The sequence below is a fragment of the Pelodiscus sinensis genome, chromosome 19 (genome assembly GCF_052426305.1).
Source record: "Pelodiscus sinensis isolate ZL-2025 chromosome 19, ASM5242630v1, whole genome shotgun sequence".
Taxonomy (NCBI): Eukaryota; Metazoa; Chordata; order Testudines; family Trionychidae; genus Pelodiscus; species Pelodiscus sinensis.
Genome location: NC_143070.1, coordinates 32,353,435 through 32,376,414, shown reverse-complemented (window position 1 = coordinate 32,376,414; position 22,980 = coordinate 32,353,435). Strand labels below are relative to the sequence as shown.

The following is a 22,980-nucleotide window of genomic DNA, read 5'->3' as shown; positions in this document are numbered from 1 at the left end:
GGTGGCCAGACCCTGGTGGCAAGAGTCTTGGTGCTTCTTGTTTCCCTGCCCCCTCTGGTGCCCTCACTCCTCACCCGCAGCCCCTGCTGCCTGCCTGGGTCCCTGTGCTGTGTCAGACGCTCAATGAACCCTCCTGTTTCACACAGGCTGGGCGTGGCTCTGGGCGAGGGCACAGGGCTGTGTCATTCCCTGTGGGAGCGGGAGGCCCCCGGAGCCCAGAGCGAGTGGACTCCCCAAGGGGCACACGGTGAGAGACAGGGGGCTGGCGGCTCAGGGAGCGGCGGTCCCAGGAGGCAGAGGGCACCTGTGACTCTGGGCTGGCAGCTGACACTCTGCTCCTTGCTTCCCTCCCGCTGCTTCACCTCCCAGGGCTTCTTTCTCCTTCCCTGTCCATAGCAGGCAGCTGCACAAAGGCAAGTCACCAAACCAGACACCCCTGTGGCCAGCAGAGCCTCTCAGGGCGCCCCCGCCTGCCCCATGCTGAGAGCCAGGCCCAAGCAGGAAAAAGGCGGGTGGGCCCTCTTGGCGCCAGGGTCTCACCACCCATCTTCTTCCTGCCATCAGCAGCCACAGCCCCTGTCAGCCACTGGGTCAGCACAGGACGGGGGCAGGAAATGGCCAAGTAGCGAGTTAGGGTGTGAGGGGCCGGTAAACCTCATCTTGCCTTGCAGGGCCACCAGCAACAGCATCTCTTGTGCACTGCTGGGGAGTAAAGCATCCCTGAGGGAGAAGTGGTGATGTGAGAGCAGCCCCCATAGCCGCTGAAGTAGCTTTGTGGGGGGTACATTAGTGTGAAGTGTTAAGGGCCCCCTGGTTCAATCCCAGTCCTTGGTGGAAATCTTTGCTCCTGTGGCTGAGCCCTTGTGTGGGTACGTCTACACCTGGGCTCTTATTTCTAGCAAAGCAGACACTCCAGACACTCCAGAGTTGCACATGAAGCAGGGATTTAAATAGCAAGTGCTTCATTTGCATACTCTCACCCATGTGCTGTTCTGAAAGTGAAAGGGCGTCTGGGGCTGCTGCATTACTTCAAACCAAGCCCCTTGGTTCAAACTAATGTTACTCATCATTTTTTGCCCTCTGTGCCTTCCCCCCCCCCAGCACACACCAATCCCCCCCCCCAACACACCCTCTTCCCACTTTCCTCTCCCCCTCCCCCTGCTGGTAACACAAACAGGACTTTTCCCTGTTGAAAGAACAAACTCTCTGGTTTTTATGTGGGGAATGTAGAACTGGGGAGGGGCTGGGGAAAGACCCTGGGAGGGGGAGGAGGCTGGGAGAAAGGGCTAAGGCTGGCACCTTCCTCTGATGGTCCCACTGCCTCACGTCAGGGGCCTCAGCAGCGCCGGGGGGTGGCTCCAGGGGGAGAAGCTGGTTCAGGGGAACTTGAGCTGCTGGGCCACTGAAGCAGGCCCCCAGCAGCAGCCTCTGTGCAGGGCTCACACGCTCCAGGCATCCCAGTCATATTGAGTCTCCCCATGTGGCTTGGGCTCCACAGCCTGCCCCTCCCCAGCTGGTGCCTTGATGCCTTGAGGTAGCCACTGCAGCAGCAGGAATTTGGGCATCAGTTCCCCTGTTGTTGGGGACAGGAAGCCAGGCCTCCCTTGGCCCTCTTTCTGCCTGGTCCTTCTTGTCCATCCATCTTCCCATTCCCATCCCCCCCATCAGCAGCTACCATCCATTTCAGTCTCTGGGTGAGCTCAGGAAAAGAGGCAGGAAATCGGACAAAGTAACAAGACAAGCAACTAACCCTCAACTTCCCTTGTGCTCTGAGAGTCCAATTTGCTGAGACCTGCCCCTGAGAGGGCTGGCTTGATGCTGCTCTGAGGAGAGCTCCTTTATCCTTCCCTGGCAGAGGAGGGGCAGGACTTGCTGGCTCTTAAGTGGAGGAGCAGGGCAGACAAGACCCTTCCAGGGCACTCAGCTGGGCTCTTCACAGAGGAGCCAAAGAAGGGATGAGCCTTAAGAGTAAAGGCTTTTGCCAAAGCCTTGGATTGAACCAAGGACCTTTAGATCTTCAGTCTAACGCTCTCCCCACTGAGCTACTTTGGCACCTCATGTGCCTGGTTTCCCCACTTCTCTCCCAATATGTCTGCACTGCATGTTGTGCTTCCACAAAAACCTCCCCCTGTGTGTGTGGCTGGCAGGGGTTGCTAGATGGATCCATTCATATGTAGCTTTACTGAAACCCCCCTTGTTTCTGCCTTTAACCTCCCCTGGCCCAAGGGATGCTGCCCAATAGAACAGTTCCTGTAAGAAATGTGTCACTTTCACCCCTGGGAGCAGCTCAGCCATGCAAAGGGGCTGCCTGGGGCAGGGCATTAGCCCTGGAGGGCAGGGGTGGGTGTGGCAGTGACATCATAGGGGCCTTTCACAGCACTTCATCTCATTGGCTAAAGGAGGTTGGGAGGTGATGACCTCACAGAGAGTCCATGACAATGGCCAGGTGGGATAGGCTGCAGGGCAGAGGAAACCTCAGAGACTTTGCTGCAGGGAGTCTCAGAGCCCCCCATGGCTTTGCTGCAGGGAGTCTCCTTCTGGAGATCTGCCCTTGAGGCCAGAGAGGGAATGAGGGTCACAAGCACGAGTGTGAGGAGGAGCCTCATTGGAGCATTCGTCTTTCCCGTGACTAACTGACCTAGAACACAGACGTCCTTGTGGAGAAGGTAAGAGTCTCCAAGAGAAGCCCTGTTGGTACAGTGGGGGAATTAGCTCAAGTGGTAGAGCGCTCACGTAGCATGTGAGAGGCAGTGGTATCAGTGCTCACATTCTCCACTAATGGGGTAAATCCCCATTTTTCTTCTCACACACAGAGCCAGCGAGGGGGCTAATTGTCTCCATTGGCCCCCTCCCTCTTCCTACTTTGTCTCCCCAAAAGACAGTCAGGCCAGGGCAGGAGGCTGCTGGGACTCAGCCTCCCATTGCCTTGCAGTGAGAGAAGTGATGGAGACAGAGTTGCCCCACTGGGAAAGTGCCTGATACACAGGGGAGAGGCAGCAGCTCCCTCCACATGGTCTCCAGCTGGATCCCTGGGGGTGGGGCCTTGGCTGCTTCCTTGCTGGCCTAACAAGAGAGCTCTTTGCCCCACCTCCATGATCCTCCTCACAAAGCTGATTGGCTGGCTGAGAATGCCACTCAAGGACACAATCGCTCAGCTCCCTGGGATGCACTGAGTGACAGAGCAGACTGACGGGAGGTGTCGGTGGAGCAGGTCACCAGCCCAGCCCCTGAGCTCAGCCCATGTGGGAGGCAGCCAGGCAGGAGTCAGAGCCGGGCAGGGCCAGGGGACGGGAAAGGGGTGAGTCAGAGAACAGAGACAGGGCAGCAATAAAGAACATCCACAAACCCAGCCTAACTGCTTGGCCGGCTGCCATGCGAACCACGACTCCATCCTCCGCCAGCCCCCAGCGCTTAGCCCACCCAGCCCCACTGGGCTAGTGCTGAGTGTGCCATGGAGCTTCCTGTAGCGCTGCCCATGCAGGAGGGGGGAGGGGCCTTCTGAAAATGGCAAGTGTTGTCTTAGCAGTGAGGGAGAGGGGGGGAAAGGAGCCTGAAGTAACCTCTTGGGTCACAGCTGCTGTAACATGTGTTAATGAGGTGAGAAAAATGACTAGGCAGTTGTTATGTGAAAGTTCAGGCTGGTTTCCCTGACTGGGAATGGAACCCAGGCCACAGCAGTGAGAGTGCTGGATCCTAACCACTAGACCAGCAGGGACACATAAACCAAGCCCCTAGCCTTTCACAGGCCATTTTCTGTCCACTTCAGGATTGGGGGAGGGTCCATTCTCCCTTGCCCAGAGGGACAAGAACAGAAACCAAACAGAACATCAAAGCAACCAGACTGGGCCATTCCAGTTGTCCAGCTAGCCCAGGATCCTGTCTCAGGACAGCAGCCAAGTTCATTCTCCCAAGGGAATCCTCAGCACAGACAATTATTACATGATCCCTCCCATCGCCCATTCTCAGCTTCTGGAATACACCAGCTAGGGACACCTGCCCTGTGATGTCACTGCCACACCCACCCCTGCCCTCCAGGGCTAATGTCCCTTTGCATGGCTGAGCTGCTCCCAGGGGTGAAAGTGACACATTTCTTACAGGGCCTGTTCTATTGGGCACCACCCCTTGGGCAGGAGGAGGCTCAAGGCAGGAAGTTGGGGGAGGGGTTGTGATAGGACAGTACCTGTAAGAAATTAAAATGTGGAGTGTGGGTGATTCAGGGCAGGGATTTGGGGAGTGTGTGAGAGTGGGGGGGGGGCCTCAGGACAGGAGTGAGGATGTGGGAGGGTAGAGAAGTCAGGGCACAGGATTGGGGATGGGGGAGGCTTGGGGCTGGGACTGTGTATCGAGGGGATCAATGGGACTAGAATCTCAGCTCCCTCTGCTCTGGGCTCCCTGAGGCCCTTTAACACACATGGACTGACCTGGGGTGCAGGCTGCAGACCAATGAGGGGGGTTTCAGTGAAGCTACATGTAAATGGATCACTCTAGCAATCCCTGCCAGCCACACGCACAGGGGGAGGGGACTTTAGCCAAAGAAGCTGAAGCAGCCACTCTGAGGGAGGTTTAGAAGCAAAGATGGGCTGCTGCCAGGATGGATGAGGGGATTGACAGGGCACGAGCATGGCCAGGGGACCAGAGAGGGCCCTGCTGCACCGAGAGACATGGCAAAGCCTGGGATTGAACCACAGACCTTTAAATGTTTCATCTAAGGCTCCCAACACTGAGCTACCAATAAACCCGTCTGGTCGGTTAGTAACTTTCCAGGCTGTTTGGCAGCCGTGTCACAAACATGACGCCATCATGCACTGCCCAGGAAGGCAAGACTGGTGTTTCCTGCCACCTGCAGTTTGACTTGCTCCTTCCCCCCATTCCTGCCTTAGCTCCCTGGCTGACCTGACAGCTGAAGTAGTTCAGGGGTCCAACATCCTGGGCAGGGAGTCGGGTGGCCAGACCCTGGTGGCAACAGTCTTGGTGCTACTTGTTTCCCTGCCCCCTCTGGTGCCCTCGCTCCCCACCCGCAGCCCCTGCTGCCTGCCTGGGTCCCTGTGCTGTGTCAGATGCTCAATGAGCCCTCCTGTTTCACATGGGCTGAGAGTCACTCACTCTGGACTAGAGAACAGGGCTGTGTCATTCCTTACACGAGTGGGAGGCGCCTGGAGCCCTGAGCAAGCAGACTTCCAAAGGGGCACATGACACAGTGAGAGACAGGCAGCTGGTGTCTCAGGGAGGGGCGGTCTCCACAGCAAATATCTCTGTAGCCAGCATAGGGCTTGAACCCATGACCATTATTAGCACCACACTCTAACCAACTGATCTAGCTGACCTATCAGACTCTAACTCACAAATGGCCCTTTCAGAAAGGTGCCTCCGGCAGCTGCAGAGCTGTCTCTGCAGCTGCCAATGGCTCTTCTCTGATAAGACCACTAGCAACTCACTGTGGCTACGTCTAGACTACAGGCTTCTGTCAACAGAAGTTTTGTCGACGGATACTGTCGACAAAACTTCTGTCGACAAAGAGCATCTAGACTACATTGAGTTCTGTCGACAAAGCAAGCTGCTTTGTCGACATGGTAGGGTAGATGCAAAGGACAGTTTACATGCAATAACACCTTCTGTCGACAGAAACTCTGTCGACAGAAGGCGTTATGCCTCGTAAAATGAGGTTTACCAGCGTCGACAAAACTGCTGAGTTCTGTCAACGTTATGTAGACAGAACTCAGCGGTAGTGTAGACGCAGGTATAGTTTTGTTGACAAAAGTCCACTTTTGTCGACAAAACTCTGTAGTCTAGACACACCCTGTGACATGGGCTGTCTAGTCCAGATGGTTTGAGGTTTGGTCAACGTGGCTGGTGGCCGGCATGGCGCACTGAGACCCAGGGCAAAGAGGCAGCCGGAATCTCTTGCTGCCAGCACCTTGCCTCCCAGCTTCTTCCCTGTCAGCAGCAGCCGCAGTCCCTTCGGCCACAGGGTCAGCCCAGGAATGGAGGCGGGAATGGGGCCAAGTAGGGAGTCAGGCTGAGGGGTCAGGCAAAGCTCATCTTGCCCTGCAGGGCCACTGATGACAGCTTCTCTCTTGTGTGCTGCTGAGGAGAAAAATGTCCTGAGAGGGCCCATAGAGACCAATTTAAAAGAGAATTTAGATGGAGGCACCTGTTAGTGCCAGGGTGGCAAGAGTCAGAGCCTGGCAGCTGCTGGGACCACACAGGAGGGTATCGGGGAAGCAGCAAGCTCCAGCCAGGTTGTAAGTTCCAGGGCCCAGCCCATCTCACCCACCCGTTGAGCCAGACAGACCACAGCATAGATACAAAATTCTCTCTGGGGAGCCTGCAGATAAGGAAGCCAAAGCACATCCCAACAAGCTCTTATTCACCCAGCCATACAACCTGTGCTGCCCACGCAGGGAAGGAGCTGCCTGAGAATTGTGCTTGGCAGGTCTCCCAGCTACAGCCTGCCTCTGGCACCCCAGCACCTCCACCTCCCTTCCCTCAACCCACTGGCACTCCCTGTGATAGAAAAGGGCAAAGACCAGACAGGTTTCATGACAAGGCTGGTTTCCCTGACTGGGAATCGAACCCAGGGCACAGCGGTGAAAGGGCTGTATTCTATCTGTAGCCTAGCCCCTAGACCATCAGGAAGACAAGCACCTGCATGGCTTGCTCAGCTACACTAGCTCTTCTCAGGCCCCTTTCTGTCCCTTTCAGGATATGGGTCCATTCTCAGAGAAGACACGTGATGCCAACGTATTTTGCAGCTCCAGATTCTACCAGAAGGTGCCTCCCAGCACTTTTCCCCAACCGCACTCTCAGGGCCGGAGACGTGGACCTGCCCCTGTGCATCGTTGGGGATGCCGCCTGCCCTTTGCTCCCTGGGCTGATGAAGCCCTACACAGGATAGCCCTAAAGCAAGGATTGTTTCTCACGCAGGCTCAGCAGGGTCTGTATTAGTGTGGAGGAGCCTTCGCGTCCTTTAAAGAGAGATTCCGCTGTCCGCTCCCCTGGCTGGACCTTGGCGAGTCGAACGTCCCCCAAGTGTCCTCCAGAATAGTTGTGAGAACAAAGCAGAGACATTCCTGCCCCCTGCACAGCTGGCCTGGTCACTCCAACCCTGCTGCTTTAGCCCCCTGCCAGTCTCATTCCTACTCTTCCCTGCCGCCCCATCTTTTAAGTGGCATCCCGGGCAACGTTCTCACGATGATCTGACAACCCTTCAATGAAGGGAATGCCCAGCCTCTTGTTCTTAGTCACCCAGCCTGCCTCTTTCTAGTACAAACTCCCTGTGCCAAAGGCAGAGCTACAACCAGCTCAAACTCTGTTGCATTTAAGGGCAGCCTCTGGAGTCAGATCCTGCAGCTTTAAGCAGAGCTCCAGTAGGAAATCCAGGGAGTTCAAACTCTCCCACTGCCTTGCCAGTCACAATGGCCTCTGCAACCACTCCAGGCTTGTGGTTTCCTTCTTCTCAACATTCCTCCCCAATCAGCCTTTTCCTGAACCAGCAGTTCTATGGGTGGCCAGGGGAGGTCTCTTCTGTGTTTCAGAAGGACTTAGGAAAACATGAACAAAGACTACAACAAGGTACCACTGAGAGTTGCATCCTAGATCTCTTGTTCACAAGGCAGGTGCTTTAACCAGCTAAGCCATGGTGCCTTCCCTGGACAGAGCTGTTCTGGTTTATGGTCCAGGACAACACCTTGGACTCAAAAAATAAGAAGTAACATTAGTTCGAACCAAGGGCTTTGGTTTGAACTACCGTGTCCAGCCACGCACTTACTGGTTCAAATCAACTGTGATTTGGACTAGCGAGCCAGGCAAGATCTTGCTAATGAAGCAGGGGATATTTAAATCTCTGCTTCATTAGCAATTTTGGTCACCTACATTTGCATCTCTAGTCCAAACTAGGGAGCAAATGTAGATGTACTCAAACAGGACTCCGAACTGAGATCATTAAATAACAGAATATTTAATTTCCATCAAAGTGTAACAACGATTTCATTTCATGTAGCAATATGAATCATCATAGCTTGTTTGCTAAATCAAGAAGATGGACAATTTTGTTTTATGCCTCAAAGGAACAATCCCCATAAGATACGAAATAGCTATGGAATGTGTTGTAACGTTAATGTTCTTTTTGATTTCATACTAAATATATGAAGTCATGTACCTTGTTAACTATCCCTTGTTTCAGAATTGTTTCTTCTATCAAATTATAAAACTATATTTAGCTAAGCTCTTTGTGAGTAACTGGTGGGTACCACAGTAGCACACATCTGCACAAGCGCAAACGACCTCACTAGTGGGGCACATTATGAAACTCACTCTGCCCATTGGTCGCCACTGGAACACCCTGAGAAAAGTGGCAGGAATGGGGCCAAGTGCGAGTCAGGCAGAGGGGGGCAGGCAAAACTCATCTTGCCTTGCAGGGCCACAGAGAACAGCATCTCTCTTGTATACTGCCACAGAAAAAAAACCATGCCTGAGAGAAGCGTCGGCCTTAGACAGCTGCAGACACCTGCCAAAGTAGCTCAGTTGAGAGAGTGTTAGACTGAAGATTTGAATGGTCCTGGTTCAATCCCTGGCTTTGGCAAAAGCCTTTCTCGAGATGGCTTAGTCTATTTTGGCATCTCTGGTAAGCAAACATCTGGGCTATGTCTACACTTTCGGGTTCTTGTGCAAGAAGTTTTGCGCAAGAACACATCCACACTGCCATGTGTGAGCTGTGCTTTTGTGCAAGTGCATCCATGGCGGTGTGGATGCTCCCTTGTGCAAGAACTTTCCAAAGGCCATTTTAGCCATAGGGCTTTCTTGCACAAGAAACCCCTGCCGAGCATCCACATTGCCCTCTTGTTCAAGAGCCCCTGTGCAAGAGGGCTTACACCTGTTAAAAAAAAGAGCATAGCTCTTGCACAAGAAGTCCTCTCTTACCATGCCGTACTTTAAATCTTCTTGCACAGGAACAGGTGGGCAGCGTGGACGCTCTGCGGATTCTTGCACAAGAACAGCCATTCTTGCACAAGAACCCGCCAGTGTAGACATATCTCTGCAGTCAGAGTTCAAAGGCTGTATCAAGAGGCCAGGAATGACATCATAAAGATGATATTTCAGGGTTAGAAACTGGAGAGGGGATTTTATGCCACCTCAGAGATTGTTGACACAGTAGAACAAGGCTCTTGGCTTCGGCTGCTCCCAGCTGTCATGAAATAAACACACGCTAGCTTTAGGGTTCAAGACAGACAAAACCAAATTAATAACCCAGCTGTGGGGGAGGGGGTTGTCACAGATGGCAGGGAGTCACCCCTTACCAATACAAGCCCCTTCCTCACACTCAAATGCCTGAGATATTTATACCTTCTTACAAAGTCACAGTGGAAATTTACAGAGAAAAGAGAACAGAAGGCACTTTATCCTTAAATGGTAATCTCTGCTTGACCAGATAAATTACAAGCACTGCGATTTTATTTGTTTGTTTAACAGCATTGTGGTTTCATGCTCAACTTGCTTAGGAAGCTTGCTTCTGACGCAGGACGCACTGTGTACGGTTCAGTCTTTGGCCAGGCTAGCGAGGCCTACCTCCACAGTATGTATTGGACATAAATATTTTACTTAATTTAAAATAAAGTTTGATCAACTAACATGAGAAAGTTAAAAGGTTTAATCTCTTTAATAATTTAAATGCAACTGCCCAGATGCAGCCCTAGCAAAATGGCTTGACTAATTATGTAATTAAGTGAGTTTCCATTAGCAACAGTAATCTACAGAAGGCTTGGAGAGGGCAGGGCTGTGATTGGCCGGGCCAGGCCAGGCCTGAGCACCGCTGAGGGAATCCACTCAGGGGAAATTGCTGACAGCCCTTGACTGGAGACCTTTCCAAAACAGGCTACAAACCAGTTACACTGAGTACTTCAGCTGCCAATCCAGCCTGCAGGAAGCCTCATGAGCAAAATCCCTCAGATACCCCAGCTCTTCCTGTGCCACACTCAGCCCTGGGCTTACACACAGGTGAGGGGTTATACAGCCCAATCTCTCCAACCCAGAACAGATCCACCTGGTTCCAAAGAACCAGGCATGAATCCCTGGTCAATTTATACTTTCCATCTTACCCACAAGATCACAGTGGACCAATCCTTTAGAATCGAAAGGTTTATTAATAAAAGAAAGAAAAGGTTGAGAGTAAGGCTATTAAGGAGAATACATTGTATACATCAATCAGCAAGTTCTTGATGCAGGATCTTAGCAGAGATGTTACAAACTGCTAGCATAAAAGTCTTTGGCATACATTGTATATCAGGATGGGTCAGAAATCCTTCCCGTGTCTCTGTACTTAGCAAGGCACATGGAGCCCCCTCAGGGCATTTGATATTCATTTCTGGTGTCTCCCAAGCTGGAGCTAGTTACATGGTCAAGTGACCTGTTTCATATGCCAGCAGCCATTGTGCCCTGGCTGCTTTGCAGCTTTCCACATGCATTCCTCAGCTGTGTATTGGCCACCCTGAGAACCATTGTCCTTGGAGCCATACAAATTAGCATAGTAACTCATTGCACATTCCTTCCTCATGACAGGCAGTCCATACGCAGCATCAGCAGAGCCCATAGTCTTAACTTCCCATACAAACTCCAAACAAGTACATGAATACCACACATAGAATCAGCACAACATCAGCTATCATTTGACACCTTGCATGACCCAATCTGTACAAAATTTGGGGCAAACAGTTTCCCGTGAGTACAGCAATGATCTTAAGGTGAGTATGTTCACCTTAAAATCCAATAACATGACAGGGGCCTCAAGAAAGGGTTGGGGTCTTGAAGAAGGATCTAGGATGCAGAAGCAGGCAGGTGTCTGGCCTGGGGGGAAGGTGCAGTGTCTGGTCAGGAGACAGGGTGCAAGAAAAAAAGACTGTGTCAATGCAAGCTGGGGGTGCTGGCTGCCAGGAAAAAGGGAATTGAGGAGATTGGGAGGGAGTGTCTGGGAAGGACAACAAATATTACCTGGCTTTGGGACCCCTTGAAACAACATCTCCAGCCACACTGTCCTCGTCACCCCAGAGGGAGGCTCTACTGCTGCAGCAGCAGCCACACAGACTAGGACCAGACACCGGACACCAGAGGCACCACTACTGCTCCCATTCAGTCCAGGACTGGAGGTGTTGCTGCTGCAGCCACGCAGCCCAGGAACAGCCCCAGAGGCACCCCTGACATGGCTATGTGGCCCTGGAGGCCAGCAGTGCAGTGGCAGCAGTGCCTCTAGTGCCGGGCTCAGGTTGTGTGGCAAAGACTCAGCCTAGCGCTGCCTCCTCTCTAGTGGCTACAAAGCATGAAGAGGGGGTGGGGCTAAGCTCCTTCCCCTCAGTACATCTTCATTTGGAAGTGGGGCCTGGCACTGCCTTGTGGACAGGATCAAAGTCTTAGGAAGGCTGGATTCTACCAACAGAGAAAATTTTGCTCACCCCCACTATAGGGTCTCTCACCTGTGTGGGTTCAACTATATGCAACAAGGCTTGAACTCTCGCTATAGCATTTCCCAAAGTCAGAGCAGTTAAAGGATTCTCTCCTGTGAGAGTTCTCATGGATAACAAGGTGTGACCTATGACTGCAGCATTTCCTACAGTGAGAGCAGGTGAATAGCTTCTTCTGTATGGGTTTTCCTATGTCTAACTAGGTGTGACCGCCGACTGAAGCTTTTCCCACAGTCAGAGCAGCTGAAGGGTTTCTCTCCTGTGTGGGCTCTCCTATGGATAACAAGGTTTGACCTCTGACTGAAGCTTTTCCCACAGTCAGAGCAGCTGAAGGGTTTCTCTCCTGTGTGGGCTCTCCTGTGCATAACAAGGGCTGAGTTCCGACTGAAGTTTTTCCCACAATCACAGCATCTGAAGGGTTTCTCTCCTGTGTGAACTCTCCTATGGATAACAAGCTGTGACCGGTCACTGAAGCTTTTCCCACAGTCAGAGCAACTGAAGGGTTTCTCTCCCGTGTGGGCTCTCCTATGGATAACAAGGTGTGAGCTCCGACTGAAGCTTTTCCCACAGTCAGAGCAGCTGAAGGGTTTCTCTCCTGTGTGGGCTCTCCTGTGGATAACAAGGGTTGAGGTCTGACTGAAGCTTTTCCCACAGTCAGAGCAGCTGAAGGGTTTCTCTCCCGTGTGGGCTCTCCTATGGATAACAAGCTGTGAGAGGTCATTGAATCTTTTCCCACAGTCAGAGCAGCTGAAGGGTTTCTCTCCTGTGTGGGCTCTCCTATGTCTAGAAAGGCCTGACCTGTGACTGAAGCTTTTCCCACAGTCAGAGCAGCTGAAGGGTTTCTCTCCCGTGTGGGCTCTCCTATGGATAACAAGGTGTGACCTCCGACTGAAGCTTTTCCCACAGTCAGAGCAGCTGAAGGGTTTCTCTCCTGTGTGGGCTCTCCTGTGGATAACAAGGGTTGAGGTCTGACTGAAGCTTTTCCCACAGTCAGAGCAGCTGAAGGGTTTCTCTCCCGTGTGGGCTCTCCTATGGATAACAAGCTGTGACCTCCGACTGAAGCTTTTCCCACAGTCAGAGCAGCTGAAGGGTTTCTCTCCTGTGTGGGCTCTCCTGTGGATAACAAGGGTTGAGGTCTGACTGAAGCTTTTCCCACAGTCAGAGCAGCTGAAGGGTTTCTCTCCTGTTTGGGCTCTTTCATGTTTACTAGGAGTTGCACTGTCACTGCAAGCACAAGGTGAATGTTGATGGGGGATTTTCTTTTGAACAGTTTCTGTGTTTGTTTTCAACCTTCTGATCCTCTGACTGGATTTATCCTGTCCTGCTCCTGGATGGTTTCCCTGCTGCCTTTGTAGACTACGCTGACTCTCACAAGTCTCTCCTTGCTCAGGACTCTGAGAAACATGCCCTTCAGTTCTTTCCACTAATACCCCACATGGAGCCATTTGCTCAGGTCCTTCCTCTTGAAGACTCCTCTCACTGTTCTCATTCAGCATCCCATCACCTGCTGGGAGGGAGAGAGAAACCACACAGGAGTCATTCTCTGTGCTGAGCTGAAAGAAAAATTCTGAATGGTGAACAGAAAATGGGGGACAAACCCAAAGAATGGCTGGAAAGATTCAATAATCATGAGCTGAGTTCACCCTGCTCCCCCATAACTCTTTCCCTACCCAGCTCTCTCAGACTGGAGTTGAGACAGGCTGAAGGGCCAGTCAGACTTGATGAAAACACACAATCAACATCATGAGAACACAGAAATTGGTTTGAGTCAGTTTAGCTGATATCTCACCTGTGTGGTTGTCACTGATGATTTCCCCTTCCTCACAGCCTTGGAGATCCGGGATCTGCAGCTCTTCCCTTCGCTCCACCCAGGAGAGCACATGAGCTTTGAAGACTGGAAATCCTATTTCGGGAGCAATTAACCAAGTGCTGATCTTGTTCATTAAGGTCTGTGCCATTCCTGCTTCCAAAGCCAGGATCTGAGTCTCCTACCCAGACAGGCTCCTTCCCCACCTTCCAGAGACTTGTCTCTGGCTGGTACAAGATCCCAGGCAAGACTAATTCCATCCTCCCCCTACCCTACCACCATATTGGGAATAACCCAGCAGACTCCCATGGGGAACTGGGCGCTCTGCTGCACTCTCCAGGATACAACTCAGTCTCCTTTAGGGCCTATTGCATACTTGGGCAGGAGAGGAACACACTGCTCATAAGGGGAGAGCTCTAGGGCTTTCAGGAATGACAGACACCTCTAGCCAGGACTCTGATTTGAGCTGCCACATGAGGTCACTAGGGCTGCGAGGGAAAGGATCCAGCAGAGCTCTAGAGCCCTGTGGGCTCTGCCCACAGAGCTCTTAGCTTGGGGCTGGACGTGTCCTGCTCTTGGGCTCAGATGCTCTACTTGAGCCAGAAGGAGGCTGGGGAATTGTCTGATCAGGAGAATGAATCCTTGGTTGGCCACTTCAGGCCCTGCCTATGCTCCATATTCCTGATCCTGACTGACTGTGCCTGGGTGCCCACAACAGCTGTCAGCCCTGCAGACAGCCAGGGCAGTGCCGGCCTGTTCTTGTGGCCAGCCAAGGTAGAGACAGGCTGGGCTGCTTCTCTGCTGCTCCTAGATTCTCCTGCTGTTCAGCTCCTTCTGCAGCCTTGGTTTGACTCTGCCAGCAGCACCAACCCTCCTTTTGTGGCCAGTCGGGCCTGTCATTTGGTGCCCCTCTGGCTTGCAGAGAATCTACCAGAGGCAGGGAAGGACTCTGAGTTGATGCCTTCCTTCCAGGGGCTCAGCACAAGGGGTCCTGCAGACACAGAGGCTGTGTCTAGATTGGCCAGTTTTCCGGAAAATCAGCCACTTTTCCAGAAAAAACTAGCCAGCCGTCTACACTGGCCGCTTGAATTTCTGCAAAAGCACTGACTTCCTACTGTAAGAAATCAGTGCTTTTTGCGGAAATACTATGCTGCTCCCGTTCGGGCAAAAGTCCCTTTTGCACAAAAGGGTCAATGTAGACAGCTGAGTTTTGTTTTGCGCAAAAAAGCCCCGATCGCGAAAATGGCAATCGGGGCTTTTTTGCGCAAAAGCGCATCTAGATTGGCCATGGACGCTTTTCCGCACAAAGTGATTTTGCCGAAAAGCGTCCGTGCCAATCTAGACACTTTTCCGAAAATGCTTTTAACGGAAAACTTTTCCGTTAAAAGCATTTCCGGAAAATCATGCCAGTCTAGACGTAGCCTAAGGGTGTGTGTAAACTACATGGCTCCGTCGATGGAGCCATGTAGATGAGGCGGATCGGCCAAGGGAATTGAAGCCGCGATTTAAACAATCGCGGCTGTTACGACGCATCGGGGTTTCCCCGACTGCTGCCCCCCCTTAGTGGCACAAACAGACTCCACCAGCCAGTAGAATAGAGGGAGTTTATTGCGTCTCCAGGATACAGTACAGCATAGATGTAATCGGGTTACAGGGCAGGCCTAGGATGCCTCAGCCCCCCCTAGAGATGGGGGAGATTGGGCCGGGCCCCTAAATTCCAGCCCTTTCCCTAGGCTGCCTCCATCATCCCCAACAGAAACTACTTGACACTCCTCCAGCCCTGCCCTGCCGCCAGGGCTGACTTCGCCCTCCTTCCTTTGTTCCACTCCCTGGGAGGTAACTGGTCAGACAGGTTCGGAGCCCCTTGCATAATAACTCACCCCCTACCCTGTAGTTTAGACGCACCCTAAGAGCAGCTGCAGCCAGCCCCAAAACTCTGGTACCTGCCGTTCCTGCCTGGGCCCTTCCACTGACACCTCCGGCCAAGGCACAACATGGGCATGATGGTGAGAACCACAATGAGACCTTGGCTGTGGGAAGAGCAGCACCACTATTATGTCGCTGGACCTCCTCTCACACAGGAGCCAGGATTACTGGGGCAGATACTGCTGATACTGAGGGTTCGCGCAATGAGGGACCCTGAACCAAACGCAACCCAGCTGCTCCAGAGCCCACCCAGGTTCTGTTACACAAGGGGACAGGAATCCTTACCTAGCCAGCTCACAGCCTCGTAATTCTCCTGCATCACATCCCTGTAGAGGGCTCTTTGGCCCGGGTCCAGCAGAGCCCATTCCTCCTCAGAGAAGTACACAGCCACCTCCTCGAAGCTCACCGGCTCCGCCACGGCCATTTCCTGTCCCTGGCTCTGCAGGCCAGGGGCTGAACTGGAGTCAGACATGGGTGTTCTACAGCCTGGCAGGGGGAGAAGGGGAATTGGAGACATTTCAGAAGGGGCTTTAATCCTTTCCACACCTCCATTCCACCCAGACTCTGTCCCTGGTGACACATGTGCTAGATTCTGCCATTGTGGGCAAAAGCTTTAGTCTAGATATTCCATGAACAGGAGTTAGATCCCAAATCCACATTCATTTCTCTCTGTACCTGACTTGAATTACATTACTGCATCTGCAACAATGGGATTTAGTTCTCAGCACCCAGCGTTTCTGATAAGCCACATATTCATCTGCCTGAACATGGACATAGGCTAAATGCAGGCTGCTGTATTTAAAACCCTTAGTCTTCATTCATGGATTTGCAGCACAAACTTTGCTCTCTCATCTGACAAAGATGATATAAAGCCTTTTCACAACAGAGTCAGTGAAATTACCACCACCATTCAGATACTTATTAAACACGTGCGCTGAGTGTTTGCAGGATGAGATCTTAAGATTCATGGGATCAGAAGATATCCTTAATCATGAAGTCGGACCCCCCGAGTGGCACAAGCCATTACACTCAGTCCATTTCCCCAGGCACAAAGCTCCATTTCCCCAAAGTGTATTTTCTAGAAAGTCCCCATGATTTGAAGACATCAAGAGATGGAGAATCCACCAGTTCTTTGCTCATTTGTTTCAGAAGCAAATCATCTTCCCTATCAAACATTCGTGCCTCTTTCCTAACCTGAAATAGTCTGGCTTCAGCTGTCCCTTATTGTTTCTCACTGAGCCTTATCCACTCGAGAGCGTGGGTAATACATTTTGATGGGGGGCCAAATGCAAAGTGGCTGAGAGCTGCACTCTTCCATGACATTAATGCAGGAAATGCAGGGTCTGGGACGGATGCTGGGATGAAGAGGAAGTTTGGGGCAAGGGTTTGGGATGGAAGACAGAGGGGGTCTAAGAGGGAGTTTGGGTGAAGGAGGCAGGCTGTGATCTAGGACACTGGATTAGCCAACTATTCATTATCTAAATTAAAGTTAGATATTTAAAGTAAGTGGTTGAGTGGACAAATAAGAGGCTGTGGGTTTCTGACCACAGAGAGCTCTTGCATTTATAGCTGCAGCAGGAGGACAGAGTTTGGGTATGCAGAGTGTGGGGCAGGAGTGGGGAGCAGAGATTAGGAGGGGAAGAGAGATGGTTGGGGTGTCAGAGGCAAGCTCTGGACAGGAGCCTTATCTGAGTGACTCCTGGACAGAGGCCAAGCACCTCAGGCAGGCAGGGAGCCTGCTTGACCCTCTCTCAGACTGCAGGGCCATGAGGGTGTGTAAATACTTGACCCAGAGGGGAAGGGGCGCAGTGCTTTGTTTCTGGCCAGAAACCAGCAAATAAGATTGCTCTGGGGGTGGAAGCAATGTCTGAACCCTTTCCTCCTCCCCTCTAGGCTCACAGTTTTTTTCTGAGTGGCTTGCAGATGGAGAGTGGCATCTGTGGGCTAGATCAAATGGCTTGGTCAGGTAGATCAGACCCATGGACTCTTATTTTGCCCATGCCTCCACTAGACGTAACAGCCCTTGGGAATCCAGCAGTTTCTTGCCTTGAACTACCTGATATAGTGGAAGCCTGGCAGCTCTCAGCCTTTCACCCTATTTATTGTTTGAAACCAACCCCATGTTGAAACTGAGCAGTGAAATCTGAGCCTGAAGGTGCCATCCTATGTGTGCTTTAGCTTCACCCCTTTAGCATCACAAACCCATAGACCAGTGTTTTTCCAACTATCCACAGGCCCCCATACAGTGCCCCTGGGGCTCCTCACTGATCAGTGTATGTGATTTAGGTCTGAGTCCACTATGGTTGCCGTTGTTGGTAACTTTAATGAAAACCCCATGAAGATGTTTCCACTGGAATTTTTTCATCATTTAAAGACTCTCCACCTGCAAACTCACCTTGTCTGAGAGCTCCCAGGGATTTTCCTCTTGCTCTCTCCAGTGCAGAGGGCAGAGTGTCTGGTGGGGGAAGGTATAAGAGAGGTGAGATTCCAGGCTCTCCTGTTTATAACCATGTCCCCATGCTGAACTCTGCATTTCAATTGTATCAGAGACCAGACAGAGACAATCACATTGAATTGTTTCAGGAATTTAATATGAAAGTCTAAACTTTCATTTCCTTTCTCACTCGGGCACCTCCCAGCTATGGAGCCAACATCCCTGCAGCCTCACACCTGTCCCAGGAGAGAGAAGCTGTAAATGAGATTTACACCCCCTCCCACTTGGTTTCTCATTCACTTACTGCTTCTTATCATAACCTGGAGCCGTGGTGGCGGAACACGTGGCCATCACAGGAACTTTGGCCATTTTGATCTCTGAATGGGAGGTTCAGAGTTTGCAGATCCTTGGATTTATCTGCAATCAGTTGGGTCTGTTCGCTCAGTGTCTCTAAGGATAGCAGAGTGATGGGGCCATCATTCTCCACGTGGGAATTGAGGCAGGGGAAGGTTGGCTTCAGAGGCCAGATTCAATGGTCTCAGATACTTGAACCACTTTCCTTTCATCCATCCCTTCTAGTTACCTTTGAACTGCCTCAGAGTCTCCGACAGAGCAATCGTTTTCTGGGAGAAACCTCTGAATTGTTCTTCCAGTTCAGGGGAAATCTCCTCTGGCAGCTGGAACTGCCCCATCTCACACCTGGACAGAAACAATTCAATGTGATTGTATTTCATTTACTGCTGATAAGTTCTGGCTAGTGAGTCTCAGCTCTAACAGGCCTGGAGTTAGAATTCCTCCAATTCTTCCAGCCTAAGAGCAGGGACAACATATCCCATGGCCATGAAACCTTCCCCTGAAAGGCCCCACTGCAGTTCTTCAGTTCTGGCCTGGGGAGACTGGCTGGGGGACAAAAGGGGAATTGAGTCTTCATGGCCAACTCACTCCTTGGCCTCCAGACACTGAAAGACAAGAGGTTCCCAGGTGAAGGGGTGAAGGAATCTGTCCACTAGGAACTAGAATGAGACACCAGCTCCTCCCTCCCCAGCTCCTTCCACACAGGTCTCCAAACAGCCCTCAGTTGGGACAGACTCTTGGTCCTTGCTGCCCTGGGCTGACTGTGCCCAGTGCCCAGCAGCAACAGGCCCACGTTCCACCTCACAGTCCTGAGGTAGCCAGTCCCCAGGGAGGTGACAGCTCCAGGAAACACTTGAGGTCAGACTGATCCCTGAATAGGGAATCCCAGAGTCTGCTGTGCGACGGTGAGACTCTCAGAATTCAATGAGTCAGAGATATTCGTATCTAACATCTGCCTCTTAGAGCCCTGTGGAGATGTGGTGCTAACATCAGCTCCAAGCTCTTTCCCTGAGCTGTGCAGCGTGAGGGGAGTGAGAGCCACGTACCTACTCAGGGTTCTTCTGACATCCTAGAAAAAAAAAAGACAAAGAAAAGACTCTCAGCCCCATAGGACACACACAGAGGACCTCAGGGAAGGGATTTTGCAAACATGGGAAGAGAGTCCCTGCCCTGGAGTTACACCCAGATCTGACAGCTGGACCTCAGCACTTGTGATTTAGGAGCCTCCTGTCCCTGTGTGGGGAGCTGGGATGTTTCTTCCTCAGTCTCACCTGCACGAATTCACTTGCTGGCTTCTGACACGTCCCCTCCAGCTCACTGATCCCCTCACTGAGACGGGAAATCTGCACAGAGAGTTTCCTGACAGTGTCAGTCTGGAGCCTCCCAATCGTCTCATCCAGCTTCTCCAGCTGGGCCAGCAGGAGTCGCTCTTGTTCCTCTAGGAACTGCCACAGCTGCTGAAACTCAGCCACAATCATCTGCCTCTCGGCTTGCGTCCATTTCTGTATGAAAGCAGGGAAAGGGCTGGTCAAGGGCATGAATGGAGCCCAGGGCCCTTTCATGGAGAGCTGAGTGAGAAGCAGGGAGAATTTCTTGGAAAACCCTAAAATGTGTGACATTTGACTGTACTTTGTGGTTAATAGGCAGAGGTGGCTCTCCCAGCATCTCCTTTGGGCCCTGTGTCCCTCTGAAAGGGATGTTCCCATGTCTGTCATGGGCAGTAACTTTTATTATTCATGGGCTCTGGAAATTCAGACCCTGAGCAGCATGAGGCAGGACTCAGCACCAGCCTGACAGAGATAACCAGGAAGGAAAAAGGAGGAAACATGTTAATACTCCAAGTGATCAGACAGCCCTTCAGAGGGACATTCAGCTCACTTGGGGAGGATGTCTGGGAAAACCACAAAGACTGGACATTAACTCATGCACTGACATGGAAGCTCAGGGCCTGTCTACACATGGATCTCAGCCAGCAATTCACGATCCAGGAGAAACACAAACAAGCCCAACGTCACCAGGGCCAAAACAGGAGTCTGCCTGCTAACAGCCCTCCCACTGCCAGTCCCTGCTGTTTCAAACCACAGGCACCTACCAGATACTCTTGGCATTTCCTTTCTGCTGTTGCTTTCCTTTCCAGCACCTTTTCTCTCTCTTCCCTCAGAGTCTTCAAATGGGCCTCCAATTTTTCCTGAACAAACAGATATAAGCACAAGGGCAAACCCCATTAGATTTCGGGAGCCCATTTGTTTGCCTTTAAGAGAGTCCCAGTTTTGTGGAGCTCTGCCCCTGTCCAGCAGGGACTCAGCCCTGGACTTGGTTGTGTCCATAGAAAAAGACACAAGAAGAGACTGAGGATGCAGCAGGACACCTACGAGGGTAAAGGAAGGATCAGTGGTGGCACCTTTATAAAGAATGATGCAGGTGGGGAATAGGGAGGTAAAAATGCTTAACAATACTAATCATGTAACTGATTATAATTTTATCAGTAAAAGGATTTTTTTAACCTGCTGACAGGAAAGGCTGGTAGCAGAAATGGGCTCTCCTGGGCTGAGGATCTCTCACGAGGTCTGCCGGGGGTGGCCACAAGGACTGCTGGCTAATGGGAACTCCCAGCAGGTGCAGACTGACGTTAGCTGCCAGAAGGAAGCAGGCACTGCTGGGGCAGTGGGGAGTTTAACCAGTAACTAGCACGGATAAGCATTAGCTCTTCAGTTAACCAGTTTGAACTCTTGCTACAATCCAGTTGACTCCTAGTTGAGTCTGGCATGGACCTGCACTTCCTGAAGTCCTGCTATGGGTGGCGTGAAGGCGCTCGGGGCCCCATACAGCATCCAGCTCAGCAACCTCATCTAGTGCAGGCAGCTGCATTGGAGTTTAACCCCTCATGGAGCACCTCAGAAGTTCGGAATCCCTATTAGAAACCTTCACTCCCTGCTGGATCTAGGGCTTTATCAAGGCATCTTTCCCTCCTAAACGGCCACACTTTATCACTGTTCAGTGATGCTGAGGGGCAGGGAGTAGTGTAAGTCTAACAGGGTACGGTGCTAAACTCTATCCCTGACGTGCCTGGCGACTATGAGCGACTAGGTGCTGCCCCACCTTCACTTCCCACAGTTTGTCTAACTGGACTGTGACCTGCTCAGAGAAGGGACTTTCCCTTGCTGGATGTTGTGCAGGTCTCAGCTGCCATTGCAGGTCTGGAAGGCAAATGACAGATTGTTCCACCGATCAATAACAGCTTGTAACCTCTTCTTCTCCAGTCCCAAGGCAGCTCACTGATAGGTTTAGATCACAGGAGGTACAGGCCACTCTTTCTGATTGTTAACACCTTCCCTTGTGCAAACACCCAGAGAGGGCTGGGTTTCAGGATTCACAGCCCCAGAGAAACCTTTCCCACATGGGGTATCTTGACGTAAGTTGCCACAAAGCCAGAGCATTTACTTTTTACAGCATGTCTTGTAGGCGTTACTGAGCTGTGTCACAACTGTGCCCAGTAACTGTTAGTGAAATAACGCTGTAATTAAAACACACTGGACAGTAACTCTGTACCTTGTACTCCTGGGCACCTTCCTGTATGAGCACCACCGTGTGAGCCTGAGATCTGTCAGACACCACACAGATGGGAGTTTGATTCTCTTCACAGAACCACTTCAGAGCCTCCTGGTGCTCCCCGCACACCCCGTCCCATCTTGCTCTCTTTGATGCCTGGAAACTCAGCGGCTTGGCTAGTTCCATCACATTTGCCAGCTGCCAGTTGGGCCAGAAGGGTCCCTGCTGCTCAGTGTCTCTGCCCTGAGGGCTGAGGGGGGCCTGGCAGGAATTGTGCCCACACTGCAGAGCGACAGGGGCTGTGAAATCCTCCAGACAGACGGGACGCGGCGCTTCCTCCCGGACACTTTCCACGGGGCTCTCTGCAGCCATGGCTGCCGCTGGGCTGGGGGACCGGGGCCGGGTCACTGTCCTGAGCTCAGCAGTGGGGAGGCAGGTCCGGGGGCCATGAGGCACCAGAACTGAGGATACAAAAAAAAATCACAATTAAAAACTGAAAAAACCCCCAAATCTTCTCTCACTCCCCTTCCTCCCCCCCCCCCCCCCCCGCCAGGGCCTTCCCTGGGCCCCTCAGTCACCTGCCCCAGCTAGATCCCCCCCGGGTCTCTGCGCCCCTCAGACCAGGGCCCCTCCCCACCCTGTGTTCAAATCCCCCCCCCCCCCCCGCACACTCTGCAGCCCCGTCACAGCCCCTCTGTGCGCCCCCGGCCCGCACCCCCAGACACCCCGAGCCCGGCGGGAGAATCAGGGAGCCCGACGGAGGGACCGGAGGGATGGGGGCGCCGACTCCCCCCCCTCAGCTCCCCCGCGCCAACGGCCCCTCACAACGGCTCCAACCTCGCGCCGCGTGACGTTACTACAGCCGCCGCGCAGGGGGCGGGGCCTAAGCAGGGCGGGGAGTGACGGGCGGGGACGCACTAAAATCCGGCTGCGGGGTGTAGAATGGGGCGGGCGCGCTCAGACCGCGCATGCGCAGCGGGCTAGTGACTCCGCTCAGAGTCCAGCGCCCGGGGTTTAGCTCAGGCCGCGAGCTGCCCGGCCACGCCCCCAGCGCCGCGGGGCCCCACGTGGCTTCCGCCTGTGGGAGCCAGGCCGGAGCGAGATTCTACAGGCCCCGGGGCTGCCGCTCCCCGCGTGTCTGTGCCGAGAGCAGCTCCCCTGGGGCGGGCACCGGCTCTGCGGGGGGAGCCTCCCGCGGGACAGCGGAGCGGCCCCGAAGCAGCTGCTGCGCCGGGGGGAGGGTCCAGAGCCCCGCGCTAGGGCCAAGGGCGCTGCAGATGAGGAGCCACCGCGGACTCGCCCGCTCCCCCCCCCCCCCGCAGCGCTCGCAACCCCTGCCCCTCCCCCCGCCTCCTCCATCGCCCCCAGCGCTCCCCGTGGCAGCCACTGGCCGCAGCCGGAGCCCAACGGACCCCGCCCCCCACTGTGACGTTGTTTGCCCCGCCCCTTGCTCTCGCTCC

General features: G+C 52.8%; 2 protein-coding genes and 2 non-coding genes across 4 annotated transcripts in view; all 4 read right to left on the bottom strand.

Moving 5' to 3' along the window:
* LOC149523058 (uncharacterized) overlaps positions 1 to 22,980 on the bottom strand; it is a 224,171-nt gene that overhangs the window by 148,082 nt on the left and 53,109 nt on the right.
* TRNAF-GAA (transfer RNA phenylalanine (anticodon GAA)) lies at positions 1,980 to 2,052 on the bottom strand. The gene has a single exon. It is a non-coding gene; the product is annotated as a tRNA-Phe (tRNA).
* TRNAE-CUC (transfer RNA glutamic acid (anticodon CUC)) lies at positions 3,644 to 3,715 on the bottom strand. Its single transcript has one exon. It is a non-coding gene; the product is annotated as a tRNA-Glu (tRNA).
* Positions 9,882 to 22,036, bottom strand: LOC149523064 (uncharacterized). Its single transcript, XM_089771244.1, has 9 exons — positions 21,521 to 22,036; positions 20,064 to 20,159; positions 19,243 to 19,473; positions 19,018 to 19,040; positions 18,201 to 18,316; positions 17,579 to 17,638; positions 15,469 to 15,669; positions 13,240 to 13,353; positions 9,882 to 12,957 (listed from the first exon to the last, which is right to left on the bottom strand). Exons 1-9 carry the CDS (start codon positions 21,890 to 21,892, stop codon positions 11,597 to 11,599), a joined length of 2,574 nt encoding a protein of 857 aa, XP_089627370.1. The 5' UTR covers positions 21,893 to 22,036; the 3' UTR covers positions 9,882 to 11,596.

Excerpts from the sequence above, each read along its gene's own strand:
- LOC149523064 (XM_089771244.1), bottom strand. The coding sequence starts at position 21,892 with ATGGCTGCAGAGAGCCCCGTGGAAAGTGTCCGGGAGGAAGCGCCGCGT. Across the intron at positions 19,041-19,242 it reads CAGCAAGTGAATTCGTGCAG|GATGTCAGAAGAACCCTGAG; the intron begins GTGAGACTGAGG and ends TTTTTTTTCTAG. Across the intron at positions 13,354-15,468 it reads CGAGGCTGTGAGCTGGCTAG|GATTTCCAGTCTTCAAAGCT; the intron begins GTAAGGATTCCT and ends CTCCCGAAATAG.